Source organism: Pezoporus flaviventris, unplaced genomic scaffold, assembly GCF_033815535.1.
Source record: "Pezoporus flaviventris isolate CSIRO_AGI_PZ_B2104156 unplaced genomic scaffold, CSIRO_AGI_Pfla_v1 ptg000002l, whole genome shotgun sequence".
NCBI classification, from domain to species: Eukaryota; Metazoa; Chordata; class Aves; order Psittaciformes; family Psittacidae; genus Pezoporus; species Pezoporus flaviventris.
In genome coordinates, this window is record NW_026892550.1 from 51,657,983 (window position 1) to 51,678,528 (window position 20,546).

At 37.4% G+C, this 20,546-nt stretch overlaps 1 protein-coding gene across 4 annotated transcripts in view; it reads left to right on the forward strand.

The window, feature by feature from the left end:
* The window catches only part of SGMS2 (sphingomyelin synthase 2), a 43,630-nt gene extending 33,128 nt beyond the window's left edge, over positions 1 to 10,502 (forward strand). For 3 of the 4 annotated variants that reach the window (XM_061478342.1, XM_061478337.1, XM_061478332.1), the window contains exons 2-6: positions 1,072 to 1,726; positions 3,011 to 3,128; positions 4,428 to 4,581; positions 7,572 to 7,738; positions 8,556 to 10,502. In XM_061478342.1, the coding sequence (XP_061334326.1) occupies positions 1,272 to 1,726; positions 3,011 to 3,128; positions 4,428 to 4,581; positions 7,572 to 7,738; positions 8,556 to 8,759 (1,098 nt within the window). In that variant the 5' untranslated portion in view covers positions 1,072 to 1,271 and the 3' untranslated portion in view covers positions 8,760 to 10,502. The remainder of the gene's footprint in view (positions 1 to 1,071; positions 1,727 to 3,010; positions 3,129 to 4,427; positions 4,582 to 7,571; positions 7,739 to 8,555) is intronic. The other variant, XM_061478348.1, reaches the window with a different exon arrangement.
* The last annotated feature ends 10,044 nt before the right edge of the window (positions 10,503 to 20,546 follow it).

Below are 20,546 nucleotides of genomic sequence, written 5' to 3' on the forward strand. Positions count from 1 at the left end.
AGGAGCTAACAGAGTAATAAAAATAGGTATATCATAAGTAAGTGGTTTCACAGAACTTTAAAGACAGTGGAGGTGGGGAATAGCCTTTGTTTCTAGCAGGGAGCAATGTCGGTTCTGTGGAGGTGAACTGCATTCAATTCTTTGTAGAAAATGCTCTTATAAAAAGTGTGCGTATCTGATTATTTTTTTTATCCAATGTGATTTTAATGAATCGCCTGAAATAAATCCCGTGTGATAATGAATCTTGCTATTTGTTCCTGTTTAAAAAAATATCCATGTAGATGTATTTTAAAGTAACTAAAGGACAAACACAATCCATTTTTGGTCTGTTCTACATAGAGATTACTATAACAAAGAATCTAATCCAGAAGTGTATTTCTCAGTTCTCTGAAATTTCAGGCATTATTTAGTGGGTACTGCAGTAGCTATCTAGATTATTTTTGTGTGTGTGTGCAAGTTTCTTTTGTGTTTGGGGTTGTTGTTTTTGGTGGTGTAGCCAGGTTTTTGTCTTGTGGGTGGGTTGTGGGTTTTTTAGCGTTGAAAGACTCATTTGGATCCAAGAAAATATAATAGACCTATCTACCCATGGAATAGATTTTTCTTCTAGGTGAATCCAAATTACTTTATGCCTTACAAAATCAAATCCTGCAGTGCCATTTTGTTTTCTATCATCAGAACTAACATGATTGTCTGATCTATATGGACAAACCATGTTAATATCTGTCAATAGGGTCAAAAAGGAGATACTTTGTATGCAGTGCTCCATAGCAGTAAACTTCAGTATTGCTGCAGACATGGATTAGTCCTAATTCTGACAACTGATAAAACAAGTGCTGTCAGCATCATTAAAGTCTGTGGATCTTGTCCTTAAAATATAATTAAAAAAATTTGAAATTGGTACTAGTTCCTAAACTGATCAAAGATTAAGTTTTTCTGTAACCCGATGTCTCTAGTTTGCCTTTTGACTCTATATGTAAGTAAATTTGGCTGGAACTTAGAACAGCATTTCGTTGTGTCACATTACTAGTTCTGAAGGTACTCAGAATTTATTTGGATTTTATTTTTTTGCAGATGATACAGCTCTAGAGGAAAAGACTGACCTTCATGACTTGCTTGACAGGATCTGAGTAGTGAAAGCACAATAGACACCTGTTAGAGTTTAACAGAAATAGAAATTCATCCAGGAACAAGAGCATTGGACTTGAAGAAATAAGACTTCAGAGCTCAGAAGTTGGTCACTGATAAACCCTATTTGGGAATATAGCGTGGGAATGAATACTATTGAGACAGCAAAACTTGAAGAGCATATGGAGAGTCAAAACAATGACGCTTCTAACGGCTACTCACGACCTACTCTCTCAGTCACTGAAGAGAGCAAAAATGGCACTAGCAAACCAAAGGGCTTGTCTAATGGCTTGCGAAAAACAACAAAGAAATATCCTGATTACATCCAGATTGCTATGCCTGCTGAGTCTAGGAACAAATTTCCTCTGGAATGGTGGAAAACAGGCATTGCCTTTGTCTATGCTCTCTTCAACTTGATTCTAACAACTGTCATGATCACTGTGGTCCATGAGAGAGTACCTCCAAAGGAGTTAAGCCCTCCCTTGCCTGACAAATTTTTTGATTACATTGATCGTGTGCAGTGGGCTTTTTCTGTATCAGAAATAAATGGAATGATACTACTTGGATTATGGATATTCCAGTGGTTGTTTCTTAGATACAAGTAAGCAGCTATATTTTTTTTTCCTCTGGTGTATGTTTTCAGAACACTTGTTTCCAATTTTAGCTTTGAGTACAATAAATTTCATGGTAGAATTTGTAGCAATATTGTAGAATGGGGTTGGCAGAAAAATGCCAAAGGGATGACTGCTTTAGAAACTGTTCCATTGTCTAGGCTGGATACAGAAACACAGACTTCTCCTGAGTATTGCATAATGTTTCTAAAATCTGAATTTGACACCCATGTTGTACAAGTCAAATTTATTCCGGGATTGGGCTTTTCAGCATGTATTTACTGACGTGACAACGTTTAAACAGGAAATCATGCTGATGTAAGAAATGGCTTCTGAATTTGATGAAGAACCTTCTGTCCTCTACAGCTAGATTGGAAGCTTTTTCCAGTGTTGACTAAAACTATACACAGAATCATAGAATAATAGATAGTTGGGGTTGGAAAGGACCTTAAGATCATCTAATTCCAACCCCCCTGCCATGGGCAGGGACACCTCACACTAAACCATCTCACCCAAGGCTCTGTCCAACCTGGCCTTGAACACTGCCAGGGATGGAGCATTCACAACTTCCTTGGGCAATGCATTCCAGTGCCTCCCCACCCTTACAGTAAAGAATTTCCTCCTTATATCCAATCTAAACTTCCCCTGTTTAAGTTTTAACCCGTTACCCCTTGTCCTGTCACTACAGTCCCTAATGAAGAGGGGACTGTCCAGCATCTCTATAGCCCCCATTCAGTTACTGGAAGGCTGCTATGAGGTCTCCACGCAGCCTTCTCTTCTCCAGGCTAAACAGCCCCAACTTTCTCAGCCTGTCTTCATACAGGAGGTGCTCCAGTCCCCTGATCATCCTCGTGGCCCTCCTCTGGACTTGTTCCAACAGTTCCATGTCTTTTGTTTTTGTTGACACCAGAACTGCACACAATACTTGAAGTGAGGTCTCATGACATATTTAAGTCAAGTATATGCTTACAATATGGGACTAAAAAGAGAAGCACACAGAGTCAAAGGTAAACTGCACCTGACTGCATACCCAAGTTAGACTGAGGTCATGTTAACATTGGTGCGAGCTTTGTGGTAGCTCTGTACTATTATGAGCCAGCACTGAAGAAACCTTTGATTTAAAGAAGTGTGTGGTAAAGAGCTGGGGATGGAGCTGCCCTTTAATTCTAGGGTTTTAGACTTCTAATAAAGCTAGAGCACCATAATGGTTGTATGTGTATCCTGCATGTGAATTTTATACTCATTTTTCCCCTCCACCCTTCTTCTGCTTTCAGATCAATAGTGGGACGCAGGTTCTTTTTTATAATGGGAACTTTGTATCTGTACCGCTGTATTACTATGTATGTTACCACCTTACCTGTGCCTGGAATGCATTTTCAGTGTGCGCCAAAGGTAAGAGTCTTTGCTCCCCAATTCTTGCTTTAGTCTGCCTGAGCCCTTATGGCTGAGGCCATAAGAGCAAATAGAAGCTAATGTTCCAGGTGTTGTGAAGTAACACAGATTACTTTCAGTTGATGTCTTCAGAAACATAGATTGTACTAAACCAAAAATAGTGAGATATGCAAAGAGCCTCAAGTTGTTGCTGCAGTTAAGATGCTTTAAAGGAGAACACCTGTGTCAAAATAGTGCTGCTACCAAGCTAGTAAACTTGTTCCTGAGGCTTGAGCCACTCTTAGTATTGCAGCAATTCCTATTACATAGATGGTGGGGTACCTGTTTGTTCAGTCTTCTTTCACATTGGGACAATTTAGGATCATAGTGGATGAACTACTTACGAACTGGGATCTATTTAAGAAAATCTTTATTTGTATACCACTATTGTAAAGACTCAACTGTTTTGTTTTAATATCTTGAGGAATGACTTTGTGTGTTGTAGATTGAGAAGTGGGGAGAGGTAAGCAAAGGAGAACTTAACTGTCTCTGCCAGAAGTACGTATTGCTAGGATTAAACCAGGATTAATTACTTGAACTCTGGAAAGACATGATAGCTCTTCTGGATTTATGTTTTTGTCCCATGTGAATATCTCTCTGATTATGTAGAACTGTTTTAACTTGCTTGTGTTTGGGTTCCCCCCCCCCCCCCCCCCCCGAGTTAATCTTAAATAGCTAGGTGAAACTGAGTGTTTGCCTAGTGTGTATGAGAAGTCAAAAGCTGATCCTCATGTATGTTTCAAAAAAAAAAAAATCCTCTAAATTTGAGCAAGTCTTGACTGAGCTTGTAACCAAATCTAAAATTTAGTTTGAGGGTTTTTTTTGCTCTGTAGAAAAATTGCTCAGCTATGAACAGACTGACAAGCAGTACACAAGGTTGTATGGTATTGAAACTAGTTTTGAATGGGTTTTACCCATTCCATCAATTGCTATCATGAGATTCCTGACCTTATGAATTCTTAATGTTTACCTTTCCAATATACTGTGCATCTCATTCTCATACAGTGCATATTTTAAAGTAGCCTTGGAAAGCATAGGCAGAATGCTAGTGTTACCAAGCTGGTTGTTTGCACCTGACAGCTTTGATGCGCATGCCCATTTGTTTAAGAATATGGGAAAGAAAGTCAAAGAAATCGAACATGTGTCCTTTTCTCCCTGTCTGCCTGACTCCACATGTGTTTGGGCAAGAAGTTTACTCAAGTTGCTTATGGTGTACCTTTAAACTTTTTTGTTTTTTGGTACTCTTTTTGGGTGTTGTAGTTGAACGGAGATGCGCAGGCAAAGGTTCAGAGGATCCTACGACTGATTTCTGGTGGTGGTCTATCCATAACTGGATCTCACATCCTGTGCGGAGACTTCCTGTTTAGTGGTCATACTGTGGTATTAACTCTGGTCTACCTGTTCATCAAAGAGTGTAAGTGATGGTATTTCAATGGTTCTTTTCTTGTTCAAATCCATTGTACTGGGAAAACACACCTTAAAGGTTTCAGTATGTGTTTTATATTTTTGTACCAAAATATAAAACTACAGCTCTCAGTTAGTGGTCAGACGTACGCAGACTGTACATGTATGGGTTTGAAATATAAATCGTGACTCTGAGTGGAAATGGAACATGGGTGTAGTGGAAGTGGTGTAGCCTTTAACTGAAGGCTTAATGTGACTAGACATGTATAGTGTGTACTAGTTGATTGAAGGAAGCTAGCTTTTCATTACTCATTAACAGGTTACTCAAATCTGGGGTAAAACATACTGTAGATAATTAGGTAAATTAGCTCTGTACAGATTGGCTGACATACCTTAGATTTTAAAGGATTTATTTTGTGGTGTGAGCATAGCACCATTACACACCTAAACTACATGCAGAGTCAAAGATTTTTTTTGTGAAGTCTGCTATATGTTAGTTACTGCAAACAGTGAAAAGTTGATTCATCCTCTTTGGATGTCTTCTGCTAGGGTCTCCTACTTTTTGCCTCTTGAAGTTGATAAAAATTTGGCAAGCACACAAAAAAATATAATTAGGGCTATGGTTTCACCCTTTGCTTTACATTGCAGTGGTGCATGGGGGGGGGGATTCAATCTGTGCTGCACACACAGCATCGATTGAAGCTTTAGAGAGTAGAGCACCGATTTCTGAATCTGATATATTGTAAGCAATGCTGGTACCCTGGGAACTTGGCCACTCATGAATGCATAGTGGGGAGTTCCCTTTTCAGTTCACGTATTTGGAATTGGAATCTTCTCTCCTACTGTTGTGTCCCAAACTATGCAAATGCTAGATTGGCTCATGGGAATGTGCTGACTGAAACAAAATTAAGACTAGCGAGCATTAGTTGAGTGCCTTCCTCTTACGAAAACGTTGAGGGAGGAAGGTGTTGCAATGCTGTGTTCTGCCTTACACAAAGCCCACGATATAGAAATGCCCGTTTCATGTGACAAACTTGAAATCTTTGGATGCAAGATACTCTTCTTCAAACAGGGATATAAGATGCTGTTCATAGTCTGCTGATTCTTAGGCCTGGGTCTTTCTTGTAAAGTGAACATTCCTGAGGGAATGGCACGTGTAACTCATCAGTATTATTAAAACAGCCTAATACATCTGTTGTTTGCCTTGTTTTGTGTATGTTACTGCAGCTTAATGCTGGTCACATACCCTTTTAATACCTTTAGTACCAGAAAGATGCAGGTAACCCAATATGTCTGTGGCTTGTATAACTCCTGTACTTCTATCCTAAGAGGTTTGAGGAATTATAATATACAGATATTTGTAATAAGCCCTTTGCTGCCTAATTGTTTGGCATATATTTCAGAGGACTTGTGCTCTATAAATGAGAAATGAATAGCTTTCCTTTCTCTGACTCCCATATAATTAGCAAAATACTATCTGAGCAAGGACTTAAGCCCTATAATTGCTCTGAATTAGAGGTTGCTTATGGTACTTTTTCTGCTTTTTTGATGACACGTCTGCAGTGCAAGATGCATTCTGAGGTGGTTATTTCTGGCTTAGTGGTTTTATTTTTTCTCTGCTCTTTCTTTCATCCCCTGCTGCTTCACTTACTGCCCCATATTCCACTTTTTTTTCCCCAAGAGTAGTTATTTATGTTTTTAGCTTTAGTTTGTCTGTCTTGCTTTGGGCTGTTTTCATCAGCTGCTTTAGATGATTTGGCTCCTTATATTTTTTTTTTTTTTAAATCAGTAGATACAGATTTGTCTGCAGTGTTTTGGGGGGAGCTAAGAGACTTTACTGTCTTGACACTTGCACCAAAATTTAAGTTGTCCCACCGTAACTGTTTTGCACAGGCCTCTCAAACTTCTACTGTGTAAGCTTGTTGAGATCATAACTTTTCTGCTGGTATTGTGTGAAAGTAAAGGCTGACCATTGCCGCACAGGCAAGGGGTGCCAAAACCTCCCACTGAGAGTGAAATGAAGCCCGTTAGCCTGTCAGAAGTTATGAATGGTCATTGTGACACCCAAGGCCTTTTCAGTGGGGACAGAAGGGCAGGAAAACTTTTCCACTGAAGTGGCTTAAATACATTTTGAAGAAGAGCTTCACTCCCATTTGTTAATCTTTAATGAAAGGGTATAAATTCACATACTGTACTTCACTGTACAGTGTATTCTGTTGCACAGAACAGAGGTTTCATGCAAAGCAGGTAAAACCTAGGAATTAAAAGTCAAGTATCTTTTCCTGTTTAATCTATGATTCTGCTCAAGTTTATATCAATTCTAGGTATTTTACTAGAGTGTAAGTTTACTTGAGCATAGACTGTAAAAAGAGCAGTCCCAATACACCCAAGTAAAATAAAGTGTATGTTTTGCCTCAATTCTGTCTCTTGCTCTGCACCCCATACCCTAGAAGTGAATTAACTGGAAAACTTAATCTGACCAGAAAATGGGTGATGGTGTTGTCTATCTCTGTAAGCTCTTCTTGGATTCACTTTACAAAGTGAGAAAACCTCAGTAAGTTTGTGTAATTCTTTAGTCTTGTTTTCTGTGTCAAAACAAAGTTCTTGTACTAGTGTGGTATAAATGAGTTATGCTTTAAAATTTAGTAGCCCAAATTAAATAATCATAGCATCATAGACTGATTTAGGTTGGAAAGGATCTTAAGATCATCTAGTTCCAGCCTCTTTACCATGGGCAGGGGTGCCTCACACAGACCAGGTTGCTCAGAGCCTTGTCCAGCTTGGCCTTGAACATTGCCAGAGACGGGCATCTACAGCTTCTCTGGGCGACCTGTTCAGTGTCTCACCACTCTCACAGTGAAGGATTTCTTACTTGTATCCAACCTAAATCTCACCTATTTCATCTTTTTATGTTTTCCCCTTCCCTTTGTGGATTGCTATAACAAGATACATCTTTTTTTGTGTGGTTCTTTTTTTTTCCATCACTTTCCTATTTCACAGATTCACCACGTCATTTCTGGTGGTATCACTTAATCTGCTGGCTAATGAGTGCTGCTGGCATAATTTGTATCCTTGTTGCTCATGAACACTACACCGTAGATGTCATCATTGCTTACTATATCACCACACGGCTTTTCTGGTGGTACCACTCAATGGCTAATGAAAAGGTGAGTAGCAAATATCTTTGGAGTCAGTGTATAGCCTGCATTTGTTAATAATGCTCACAGGTTCTTAATTTTGAAATAAAAATAGGAGTTCCATATTGAAGTTTAAACAAATTGGGCAGGAAGTTTCACTTTACTGTGGTTTAAGTAAATATTTAATGAATTAAGATGTTCTTTTTGATCTGTGGCTGTTAATAAGTTATTGCAAAAATTATTTTTACAAAGCTAATTTTTGAAATTCCTTATAAACACTTCTTGAACTTTAAGGTTTTATTGCTGTAGTTGATGTATAGAATAGCCCTTGTTTGTTTAAGCTTATGAATACACAGTAGTTTAGTAATTTATAACCAACCTAAGTTACCTAGACCATCCTAAAAATCTAGTGGCAGTTCTTTCTGTAACTGTCACTAAAAGTACATTGTTCAGAAGGTATCTGCTGCAGTTATTTTAAGAACACCTTCAAGCAGGAGCATAGATCTCAAGCCATTTCAATCTAGTTTTCAGCTGTTAGTCATCAATGGAAACGTGACATGTCTGAAAGGACTTGCATTCAAAGATGTGAGTGCTTGGTCTCCCTGAATATTGTATAGCAATGAAGCATCTTTTTCTGTTAAAGATGCTTAGTTTGTAGTATACATTTGGACTATGATGTATACGTTACCTCAGTAATTTGTTTTTTCTAGGCTGAATGCACTTTGTCTTTACAGAAATGCATGCAAATATATTGAATTTTTTGTGGTTGTTGTGACTCAATGTAATTGAGTGTAATGCTTTAAACTGATTGTTTCCTTTTCTTCTTTACCTTCTTGTGCCAATACAGACTTTAAAGGTGTCTTCACAGACGAATTTTCTCTCTCGAGCTTGGTGGTATCCAATATTCTATTTCTTTGAGAAGAATGTGCAAGGCTCTGTTCCTTGCAGCTTTTCTTGGCCAGTATCCTGGCCTCCCAGCTGCTTCAAATCTTCATGCAAAAAGTATTCACGGGTTCAGAAGACCGGAGAGGACAATGAAAAATCTACCTGAAGAAAAGGAAAGCATCTGCTCTGTTTTTTTTGTTTGCTTTCTTACAAAAACATTAATGCTGTAACCAAAGTTCTTAAGAGGACTACACTGTAACTGAAGAAGTGGACCAAGTTTCTGTGCAATTGGTTGGAAAGACAATTGTAGATACACATATTGCCATTTCATATGTTCTCCTATCATCACGCTGTACCGACCTATTCTGCTCTTCAGTGCTAATAGAATGCACCACTCTTGGGACTTTTTTTTTATTATTAAAGAAAAAATGGAGCAGGAATTTGCTTTACTAATGAGATAGAGGTGCCAAAGCCCACCTTAACACTTTTATTACTATCACTCATCCACAGAAGCACCCAAAAATCTCATCTTCAGTCTGGAGTGCGTAAGGGCAAAAACCATGCCAAAATGTAAAAGTGTGGTATCAGCATATTGAGGTATATAAAAAGATAACACAGTTATGGGAAGTGGTTTGTTGCATTATTCTTGCTAATGAAGGTAAGGCCTTTGTGTGACTGGTACAGCTGGAAGCGAGTCTTGACTTTTTTTGCACTCTGGGTATGACTATCTTGTGACCCTGCAATCTACTTAACACCATTATCTCCCATATATTCTACTATATACAGATTTTTACATTTTTATGAGTAATTTTATATCTAAACTGTTGTGCTACCTGATGACTTTGCAAATTAGGAATAGCTGCTAACATCAGAGCTCAAGGAGCCAAAAGTTTTATTTTTAAAAAAGGACACAGTTTCAAAGTTAAATCTTAAATTGCAGCTGGCCTTGTCTATATAGCTATACAGTGCCTATCAGTGTATGTATATGCATATACACACAAAAGCACACACTGCTGTGTAGTTAAATACCTATTAAACAAAACTGCTTACTGGAAAGAGTGATCATACAGTTCTTCATTCAGGCAAAAGTCCTATAGATCTCACCTTGAGGAATGCAAGGCCAGGTCCAAAATGGGGCTATAGTTAAAATAAACTTTTAAATTTTAGTAGCTATCTCTTGCTGAAAGTATGTAGCAGGTTTGCTTGGGAGGCATAGTTCTTTTTTTACCTGTTGGCACATGCTTCTCTAACTTACCTTGAAGAAAAAAAAAAACCCAAAGAAGTGCCAAGGTGAATACCTACAACAGTAGCATTTCTACAAGTATTACCTAAAACCATTTCATATTAAATGACACTGTGGTAGAACTCATATGCAGACTCCCCTTTTTTCCCCCTAGGGTTTTGGTCCAGTTAAAATGGCTGTTTAAACAAGTTGGGTGAGAATGTGGGAAGCTACCATGGCGTAAACATGTAACAAAACCACAAATTAACAGCTGCCTGGTTCTTGTTGGATTTTGATGGTTTGTATCGTTGGCAAAACAGTGTAGAAAATTAGAATGCCACATTTAACCCTTTATGTTCTATATTAATTTGTGCAGTTATCTCAATTTTAAATTTTCAGTAAAACCTGACAGCAAATATAAAATTGTGTTAAGTGTTGATGTGGTACCGATTTAAAGGAAATGCTGTTTATTTTAAGAATGTCTAGAACTGAGTGACAAGTGTGAATGTGAAAACTTGTTTTTAAAAAGTCTAGTTAAAGTTATAAAATGCAATACAGAGTATTCAGATACCTTTTTTCAGTTAAGGGGATCAATTGCTGTGAGTTGTACATGAGAATATTAATGTACATTTCAAATATTTTTGTGCATTATCAAAGTAATACAATAAACAATGTTCCTTACAATAAGTCCTTGTTAACACTTAGCTAAGAGAAATTCTGCTGATGTTTGGTTTTGTTACTTTAAATCGGCTTCTTAGAATCATACAACATGCCCCTGGAAGTTGGGGGGGGGGGTAGCATACCCATGTCCTCATTTGCTTGCTCCTGGCACACCTTGAGCAGCTAAAAAGCCAGTAGCAGAACATTTATATAAAAATCCATTTTACGTATCATACAGATGAATCTGTTCAATGTCAGTCTGTAGATCTGCCAGCATACTCATGTCACTACTACTTCATAGAGCATAATACTGTTTTCTGAAGCTGAATTCCAAGCTTTGTGGTATCTTAAATATCATCATTTTAAGCCATTTGTAGTAATACTACCTTCTGGAAATCATGACTGAATTTCATTAGTAGTAACCATGCCTTGAAAATGACGTGATGAAAGGCATTCCAGTAAGGAACTTAAAAAGTGATTTTCATTTGGTGGCTGAATAATAAATATTTTGATAGTCTAGATAGCTAATTGTCTGCATAACCCCCACCATGTCTTAATGGGATTTCTCTAATATTCTATAGAATAGTAGAATTCATGCAGGATGTTTGTTTTCTTTATTCTTATTTTGAAAGAAAAAAATACGAAAGTGATGAAATAGAACAAAGTAAAAATTATGCTGTTGTTGGGCAGTGTGAACTTTTGTTCTACTGCTGAATTTGATAGAAGCTTCTATTGTAATATAAAACTGAATGTTTTCTGGCTCAGCAGTCTTTCAACTGCTTAAATTTTCTCTGTTGTATCAAAGCCCTCAAAAAGGGGGTGTGTGTTTAATTAGCAGGACACCCCAATTCTCTATTCTCAATAGCTTTAAGCTGCTTCTGCAGACTTAGATGGTGCAGATATATTTGAAGACTCTTTAGGCCTACATGCAAGGTGATGAAATGGGGTAAGTAACAGTATATGCTGGTGCTTACTGCTATAGTAGTTTATCCAATCCAAATTACAGATGGTACATAAAAAAATATTTTAATAACTTGATGATCATATATACATACTATGAAGCTGAAAACATGGTTTTTCATAAGGAAAAAGGATTGCAGTGGGTAGAAAGAAAAGGAGGGAAGTAGACTTCATTTAATGTAGTGATCACTTGACTAGGCTAATTTGGGCTGTTTATGCTCGATGTTGTGCAGCATGTCCCTGTATTTACTTTTCCTAGAGTTACAATAATAATCTTTCTTACAGATGTCACACCAGAGGCAGCTGGTACTGTGACTCTAAATAAAATGCTCCGTCTACTGAAGAGCATTTACATGTTGAACTTCCCAAATACTTGAAAACAAAGGCACTACATTTGTACATCTGGCATATCAGTAGGACTTAGATGCTGTTGGGTGCTTTGCATTTATGAAACAAGCTTTCTTAAATGCCTAACCTAAACTTAAAGCTGGATTTAAAGCTTAACTTGATCATTTAAAGAAATGTGGTGCTCCGTGGTCATGATCTAGATGTGTAATTCCAATGCCTAAAAGATTAACATATATTTGAAACGATTGTAAATTGTAATTTTTATGGTATGTGCTTAGCACTCCCATGTGGATGTAAATGGTACTAAATGTTAATCAATCTTCACTGCTGTTTACTTGGAAAGGTAGCTACAGGTGGAGTGGTAGCAAAAAGAGCTGTGCTAAATTTTGCTGTGAACTCTAGTACTGGATTTGCCTCACTCCAAAGGGAGGCAAAAGGGGAGGGGGTAAGAGAAGGAATGAAAAAAAAAAAATGCCAGGACTCTACGTGTTAAGATACACCACATTTGTGTACTAGAGAAATAAAGCTCAGTAGCAGAGACAGAACGGGTAAGTATTTTTAGAGATACAGGAGAGAATTATCTTAATTAGATTACTGCAAAGCCACTTATCTGTATCTTAAGTCAGAATCTGTTCAAACTCTAGCTTTCTCCCATTATTAGTATCTGGCTAGACAATTTATCCTAAGTTGTTTGATACTAACCCAAATTCATTTATTTCTGTAGATACAAAGTATGGTTTACAGTTTGAGAGACCAGATCTGTTAACTTCAGGGCAAGGTGAAGTCTTCCCATTTACTTTAAGTGAACTTTCCTACAGCTCTTTAACTTACAAAAAGCTATCTTAAAGATCCATGGGGTAATTCTGAAAACAAGTCAAATCCATCTGATGTACTGGAACCATTTTTATAATTTCCATTATTGATAGACTTAACTGTAAATCTCCATGGTCATCTTGATATTTTTACAACACACGTGTTTTGGACTTACCTTAGAAGTCTTTTATAGGCACACAAAACTAGAATGATACTGTAAGATGGAACACTTATGAACTTAGGTGTTTCCATACCAGGCATTGTAAAAACCGTGTCTTAAATTCAGTTTCTGAAGAAAGGGGTCTTAAAAAGAAAAAATTTTGTTGGACACCACTAAAATAAGTTACTGCTTAAGAGCACTTGAGAAAAATATCCTAGCTTGTCACTGAAGTAACTTTGTAAAGTCAGCCTTCATATGCTACTTTATGATCCTTCCCAGTGTCCAGAAAAAACCAACCCAGTTGTGCCAAGAAACTGAGAATGAAGATGAAGGCTTTTTTTCTGCTATTTACAAGAAAAAGGAAGATGAAAACATTGAAGTAGATGATGATCATGTATTGCTCTTTACTCAAAACAGATCTAAAACTATACCTAAATTCTAAGTAATAAGCAATTAAAATTGCTTATGTGTAATAGTGCTGAAAAAACCTATAAGGAAATGGGCAGTATTAAGCATTCCACAGTACAGAAGTACTGTACTGTACAGATGTACAGGGAGCCTACAAGGGTGATAGAGAGGGACTCTTCACTAGGGACTGTAGTGATAGGACAAGGGGTACTGGGTTAAAACTTAAACAGGGGAAGTTTAGATTGGATATAAGGAGGATGTTCTTTACTGTGAGTGGTGAGGCACTGGAATGGGTTGCGCAGGGATGTTGTGAATGATCCATCCCTGGTGGTGTTCAAGGCCAGGTTGGGCAGAGCCTTGGGTGGCATGGTTTAGTGTGAGGTGTCCCTGCCCATGGCAGGGGGGTTATAACTACATGATCTTAAGGTCCTTTCCAACCCTAACTATTCTATGATTCTATTCTATGTCTGTCCTGTGGACTATGCTGGTTCTCATCCATAACTTAAAATATAAAGATCCAGTGGAGATGCTTAAAGACCTTAAAATATTTAAACATGATCAGCAAACTTTTGTAAGCTCTTGTTCCAAGCTGTCACTACTTCTTTCTAAAACAAGAACAAAGTGCTGCAGTGCTTAAAACATACCAAAGCTTTTTCTAGCTGGCTCAAGTTTCCATGGATTTAACCGTTTGATTAAATCTTCCTAACCTAGAAAGCAGCACTGAAGAATTTCAGGCTAGCTACAGGTAACTTAAATATTGTAAGAAAAAGTTCTTATTCTGGACTAGTCTTATCTTTTGGTAGATAATCTTTCCTAACAAAACCCTTAGAATGCCTGAATGATGTTCTGAGCTGAAGTAATGATACAGTGCTGTCTCTAATATTTATCTGAAGTACTAATGTTGAGGATTCTTTCCTGGTTAATACTAGTTTTTAAAAACTCAGGAAGATTTGATTTGTTTTCAGATGAAATATTTCAGTTCCTAAGGACTTGGAATTTAGCACATACTATGAGAAGTTAGTTTTCTGTGACTCTTTGCTGTGGGCTAATCTTTAAGTTAAAGATGCAAGCCAGGCAGGAGGAGAGGGTAAACCCACTCTTGCTAGAAGTAGTTTGTGACCGAGTTCAGATTATGTTGGCTGCATACCGGCTGTTTTATCCATACCATACAAAAAAAGATGCTGTATCACACTATTCTATTTAGTGTTCACTCTTTTTTCAAATGATTCTGTGTTGGCCCAGTCATTTCCCTAGATGAGGAGTGAGTTTGTTATTTTCTTGATGGATAGTTTAGTCATAACTGGTTTTAGTTCTAGTAAATGTCAATGGAAAAAAAATGTAGATCCATTGTATACCGTGCCTATGGTGTTTTTTAAAATCTCTATGCATGGGTTTCTTCTAGCAGGAATACTCTTCTATCAAGCTATGTCTATATAATAATAATTATTGTATTTTTTGTCTGCATAATAAGGTCTTTAGGAGGTTAGTATCTGTGAAACTGCAAAGGCATGAAACAATCTCCTTTGTGCCAATTGAAATTATTTTTCACAAAATAACTGTTGAATTGCATCTGAAGGTGATTCTGTCCTCCCCCTTCCCCTTTTTTTTAATTTATTTTTAATTAATATTGTTAAAAGACAAGTGGTCAGAAACCAGCCTGAAGTAAAGGATTTTGAGTAGTTGGGGACCCAGGCACCATGCAAGTACGTGTGCATAGGGAGGGTGATCTCTGGCGTACGCAGTACTGGATGCAGTACACAGAGGCTTCTCTGGGAAGACGCACTAGGTTGTACTTGCATAGTAGAACAATATTTGCTTGTCCTTTTGAGTTCCTTTCAGCCTTTGGGCACAGTGCCAAACGTGGCAATAGCTAAAAAGCGTAGTGAAGATCACATACAAACTGGAAAACTGTGAAAGGGGCTGAAAAGGCAGACCAGTGTAAAACCAGTCATTGGAGAGCTGCATTCTAGTTCAACAGAATATATAGTCTGGTGTTACTTCAAGCATGTGAGTTGCATTTAAAATTAGTGGTTCTGTATGCTTTTTTAAATTAGTATTACTATTACTGTTATAGTTTAAATAGCAGCAGGAGCGCTGAAAGCATCAAGAGGCAATCTATCTCCCTGATTACGTTTACCAGTTAAGTGTTTGCATGTGGACCTTAAACAATATTGCTAATTTCTAATCTCTCTTCCCTTTTCTAAGTTAACAAGTTCTCTGTGCTTTGTTATGTCCATAAAAACTTGAGTTTGCATTCCACTTTTTTCAGTTTGTTGCCACTCAAAATGCTGTTTAGCCTAGGCTGCTTTGGGCTCCTGTCTTGCTTCACCTGCCTCTGTTGACTGCCTTTTCTAAGTGGCTCAATACAGAAGAGTAGCCCCCAAAATTAACACTAAAGCCAAAAGGTATTCTTGTCAGACACGTTTGCACAATTTGAAACTTGAGATTATTTTCAAGTATAAAAATCTAATGTCCTAGGGGATACTTTTTATCTCAGGAATCAATTCTTGCTTTTTAAATGTTTAGTACATTAATTTGTGTTTATTTTCCTGATGTAGGAGAGCATGCGTGAGATGTGAAAAAGATAAATTCTAGTGGTTTTGTGAGGTCAGGATCACAGTAGGGAATCTGGAAGTGAAAGAGGAAATAATGTTTTGTAGTTCTCCTTCTCACATAACTTTGAGGAGAGCTCTAAAGACTTCTGTAAAAACAGTACAGGACATCACTTTTAACTGCAACATGGTTTCATCCTCATTGGCTGATCAGTTTTCTTGCATGATTTCTCCTACGTTGAATCCATAGCTCTGTACATTAATTGGAGCTATGTATCCAACCTGGAAAAAGAAAAAAAAAAAAGCAGGCAAGAAAAGCTGTTGGCTGCCGAGGTATCCTAGATGGTAATACAGAAATGTTGTAATCCTTGCATGGTAAGGAGTTAACGTACGGCCTTTTTTTATAGCTTTAGGGTGCACTTCTGCAAATGCTTTACGACATAATACTGCAATATCAAATGATACTACTTGGAGATCTTTTGTGCTGTAGTTCCAATTCCTACTAATGTTTCAAACGGCATTGTTTTTATGTAAACTGTTCATAATTAGTAAGAGTTGGCTTTTCTGTTGCAAAACTTTCAGGATGACACTTTCTAGTACGTCAGGTATTTTGGTTAAGTGGATGACTTCTGAGTGTTGTGGTTTGCTGTATACCAATCTGTTAACTGTGTTAAGCTCTATTGCACTACTTATATTTAAAAAAAAAAAAAAAGGCAGTAATTTGAGCATCTTGGAGCTTTTCTCTCCAAAGGTGCTATCTGTCATGAACACTTGCACTGTTGACCGTGAATTTGGTACGAACATGTTAAAGAAATTGTCCTATGTGGTTTACTCAGCACATACAAGAAACTTCCCACGGTCAGCCTATGTACTAACAAATGCAGTACTTTGTTGGACTGATTACATGACCACACACATCTTAAAATTAAAATCCTGTTTCCATTTATGGTGCTAAAGTTATCTTAAAAATTATCAAGAGTTGATCTTTTGCCCATGAACATTAAAGAAAGCTGTTGTGACAATAAAAGAAAATTTCTGTACATCTTAAGCCTGTTCCAAATGCTTTTTATATAATTAAGACCCTTTTCTATTTCTGCTTTATATAAAAACTGCAAAACATTTCAGATTTCTAGTACAGGAGAGTGTTAGGAGTGTATGGATTTAGACTACATGTGCAAGATAAAATTTTCGTTCACGCTTAGGATAGCTAATCTTCTGAAACTCAGAAAATCCAAGAATTGTATTAGATAGGATCAAGGCATAAGCTAATAGTTTTGTTTGGTGTATGGGTTTTGTGGTATTTGTTTGTTTTTTGTTTTGTTTAAGAAAACCAAAACAATTCTCTGACTTCATCATTGTCTGGAGCCTTGGAGAGACACAGGATGTGAAATGGAGAATACTGTATTAGGAGAACACTGATTCTGCAATGTAGATCCATGATTTGCTGAAACTTCCTAAAAAAATCCCCAAACTTGTGACATAACATGACCAGATAACCATATCTAGGGAACAGAAGTGAAACTTGACATAATTACTAAGGCTGCTCACAGTAGGACATAAAAACACATGAAAGCAAGTTAAACTAGGATTATTTACACTGTGAAACAGCAAAGTAATTTTCTAACTTTGTTTACAAGTAACCTCCTCTTAAGATGAAAAACTACCTTATGCGTTCTGGTGCAGAAGATACTGTTGTGGCCTCCCCTCAACCCTCCATTTGGTTACGATTTAAATTGTATATAGTGAAGAACAATGCCTTTCCAAATCTTTTCAAAAGGCATCTTTGGGCAGCAGTATCTACACTTTCCCTCCATTGGGAATACAAAGCCTTTAATTGTTCTACCTTCTAAGCCCCTTGTATCTCAGCTTGCAGTTGTAAAAGTATCTGCCTGTAATGCATTTTGAAGTGCTACTATAGTCAGCTCTAAGTATGATGCTTTCAATTGATGGTGACATATGAACATGCAGAGCAGGTGCCATGTCCAGGTATGTGCTGGTGAGCAAGAGAGGTGTACGTACAAGGGTGTACCCTGGAACACTGCAGCACTCCCTGCTTTGAAGTAGTTACACCTTGAGGTTCTGGTCACTAAACTGTTACCTTTCATATACTGGAATAAGTTCTGTTGAATCACTTGTACCTAGTACTTCAAGAAATAAATGGGTTTCTCCAGGATCTATTTTATGGAAATTCTGTGACTGTGCAAAGAATATTCCAGGTCTAAAGTAACTTAATTTAAAGCAGAAACAATCACACTATCCAGATAAAAGCAGGGATGGCTGGGTTTTTTGTTGAGTGAAGATGGCTCATCTAGTAGTGCTAGCTTATATTGTGTCTTGCTACTTGTCTCGATGCTTGCTTTAACAGTAGGACACTTAGAAGAGCCAAAGATAGAACAAGGTCATCCATAACAGTTCTAAGCCACACTGAAATACAAGTTTTACTATTTTTTCATTACTAGATGCTTTAGAAACAAATGGTTGTCTTTTTTATTATTTATTTACCAAAGAAGTGCTGTCCTTACAGAAATATTGAGATAGATACTGTATGTTTAAATGCCCTGAACAAACGTTTGCGAGCACGTGAGACACACTTGGCTGAAAGCAGATTTTCAGCATTAGCATCTGATGTAAATAACAGAAACGTGTTTGTCACTGCACTGCTCTAACTCAGAACTTTACAATAATTCCAGTGTTTTTTTGACAAGGATAGATTTTTGTGACAAAAGTGCCTGGGGAAATAAAAATCCAAAAGTTGCCTGCAAGCTTAAATAAAGCTTAAAAAAATCACAGCCCATACTTGAAGAGAATGGATGCTAACTCAACAACTGTAGAGAGTAACTAGTCAATACTCAGAAGGGTTGAGAGGATTCAAAGACAGAGATAAATTTTGAGAAAGGAGTATTATGTTGCTTTTGAGAATTTACTGTATGCATTAAACTTCCAGTGTTTCTGCTTGGGCCTTAGCTGTGTAACTAAGAAAAATGAGTTAATGGTTAACTTTAAAGGAAAATTAGTTAGTTTGAACTATTGTATTTTTTAAAACACTCATTTTAATGACAGTCATTGGTGGGATTTTTCTTTTGCTTGTTACATGGAGAACTGTTTTGGGTTTGTTCTTTTTTTTTTTACCTGTTAAGAGTGGCCACCAAGTGCTTTGATTACTCAGTTTACAGTAAAACAATTTGAGGAATAGATTTTCCTTGAGTGCAGAATTAAATGGGGGTGGTATGTGTTATACTGATATGAAGACTGAGTAGTAATAATTTCCAAGGAAAACATTATGGTGTTAAAACTCGTACATGTAGTTATTTGGGGCATGCAGAATATTAATAAGTACTTGGTTATATTTTGCCATTAATTTTATGCTTTAAAAATAGTCTATTTCTAGTTTTAATTGGAAAAGCTGACTTTAATGTTTCGACAACTATTTTTGAGTAGAAACATCCATTTAATGATACTTAAGAGCAACCTTTACAGTTGATCAGTAAATTCATTTAAAACTATGAAAGTAGTTTCATTTTTTTTGTCAAACCTAATGTGAAATATAATCTCTGGGCAACCCAAGACTGGCCATATGCTACTGAAACCAATCTTTCAGCTGCATATGGAGGCAAAGACACAATTTCCTTATCTAGTCCTACTTCTCAGCTAGACTGAGAAGGAAGGCGGCTAGATTGCCGTTACATAAAGAAAATAGGCAACCCAGTAATGTAGTTCAGTTGTGCTGAATAGCTTAGCTTCTTCTTTTCAGACTGTAGCACTTAAACTTTGAGACTCAAATTTAAAATGTCTGTGGTTCAGATAAATTTTCACCTGTTATTTCTGTATTTTTCTTACAGATACATTTTATTGGTGTCCACTGTAATTAACTACAGAAAAAGCTGCATTCTGTTCTGCCAATTTAAATCTGTGATCTAGTTTTTCCTACTTTGTTTAATCCATGGCTAGTAAAATGTCCATTTTCTGTTCATGTTAGACTAAAGCCATGTTGCACACAGTTGCCTTAACTGCTTGGAGGAAAACTGACCTTAACCATTTGAAGCTTTATGTATTTCTAAAATTGCTCTAACTTTTGTATAATTGCAATAAAACCTTTTAAATACAGACCAGCCACTGTTTAAAGAACCACTTGTCACTATCTTTATTGAATGGTCAAATATTTAAAAACAAAGAAAGAAACACCACCTTTCTTTAACGGGTAAACACCACTTGTTCTTTCCCTTTTTATTTTTCGGGGTCACTTTAAAGGTGGTGTACTTGTCATTTGCCCACAATGCTTTTCTCTTTTAGTGAGGGGCGTATGAAAAGGGCACGATGCCCCGGGCATGGAGAGATTAAGAACTAAACCCCTCTTTCCTCTAAAACTTAGGCTCACCTCAGGCCCCTCTGTGCTGTTCTGCATTTATGAAGCAGTTACTCAACCTAGAGCTGGGATATTGTTCCAGGTTAGCCCTTGATTATGAAAGCAAGCTTTTTGTGCAGTGCAGGCTTTTGTATTTGGGAAGGGGAAGAAGCGTTTATCTGTATTTCCTTTCCTTCTACACCCTAATAAAAATAGGTGTTTGGCTAAGGTGGCTTTTGAAGTGAAGCCCTGTGAGGCTGTGAGGAGCAGTCACTTTTTATCTTGCCGGCTGGACATGTGATGTTCAATGAAATTTTTGCCCTCGGGCTTAGTCCAAGTTCAAGAGTCAGTCAAAAATAAAATCCAACCCCCCAAAATAAACAAAAATACAGCCCCCCCCCCAAGCACTAATTTGCCATTTCACCGTGCCTGACACAGCCCCTTATACTTAAACCAGCTGCTGCTCCTGCCTGGGGCTGGTGGCGGCG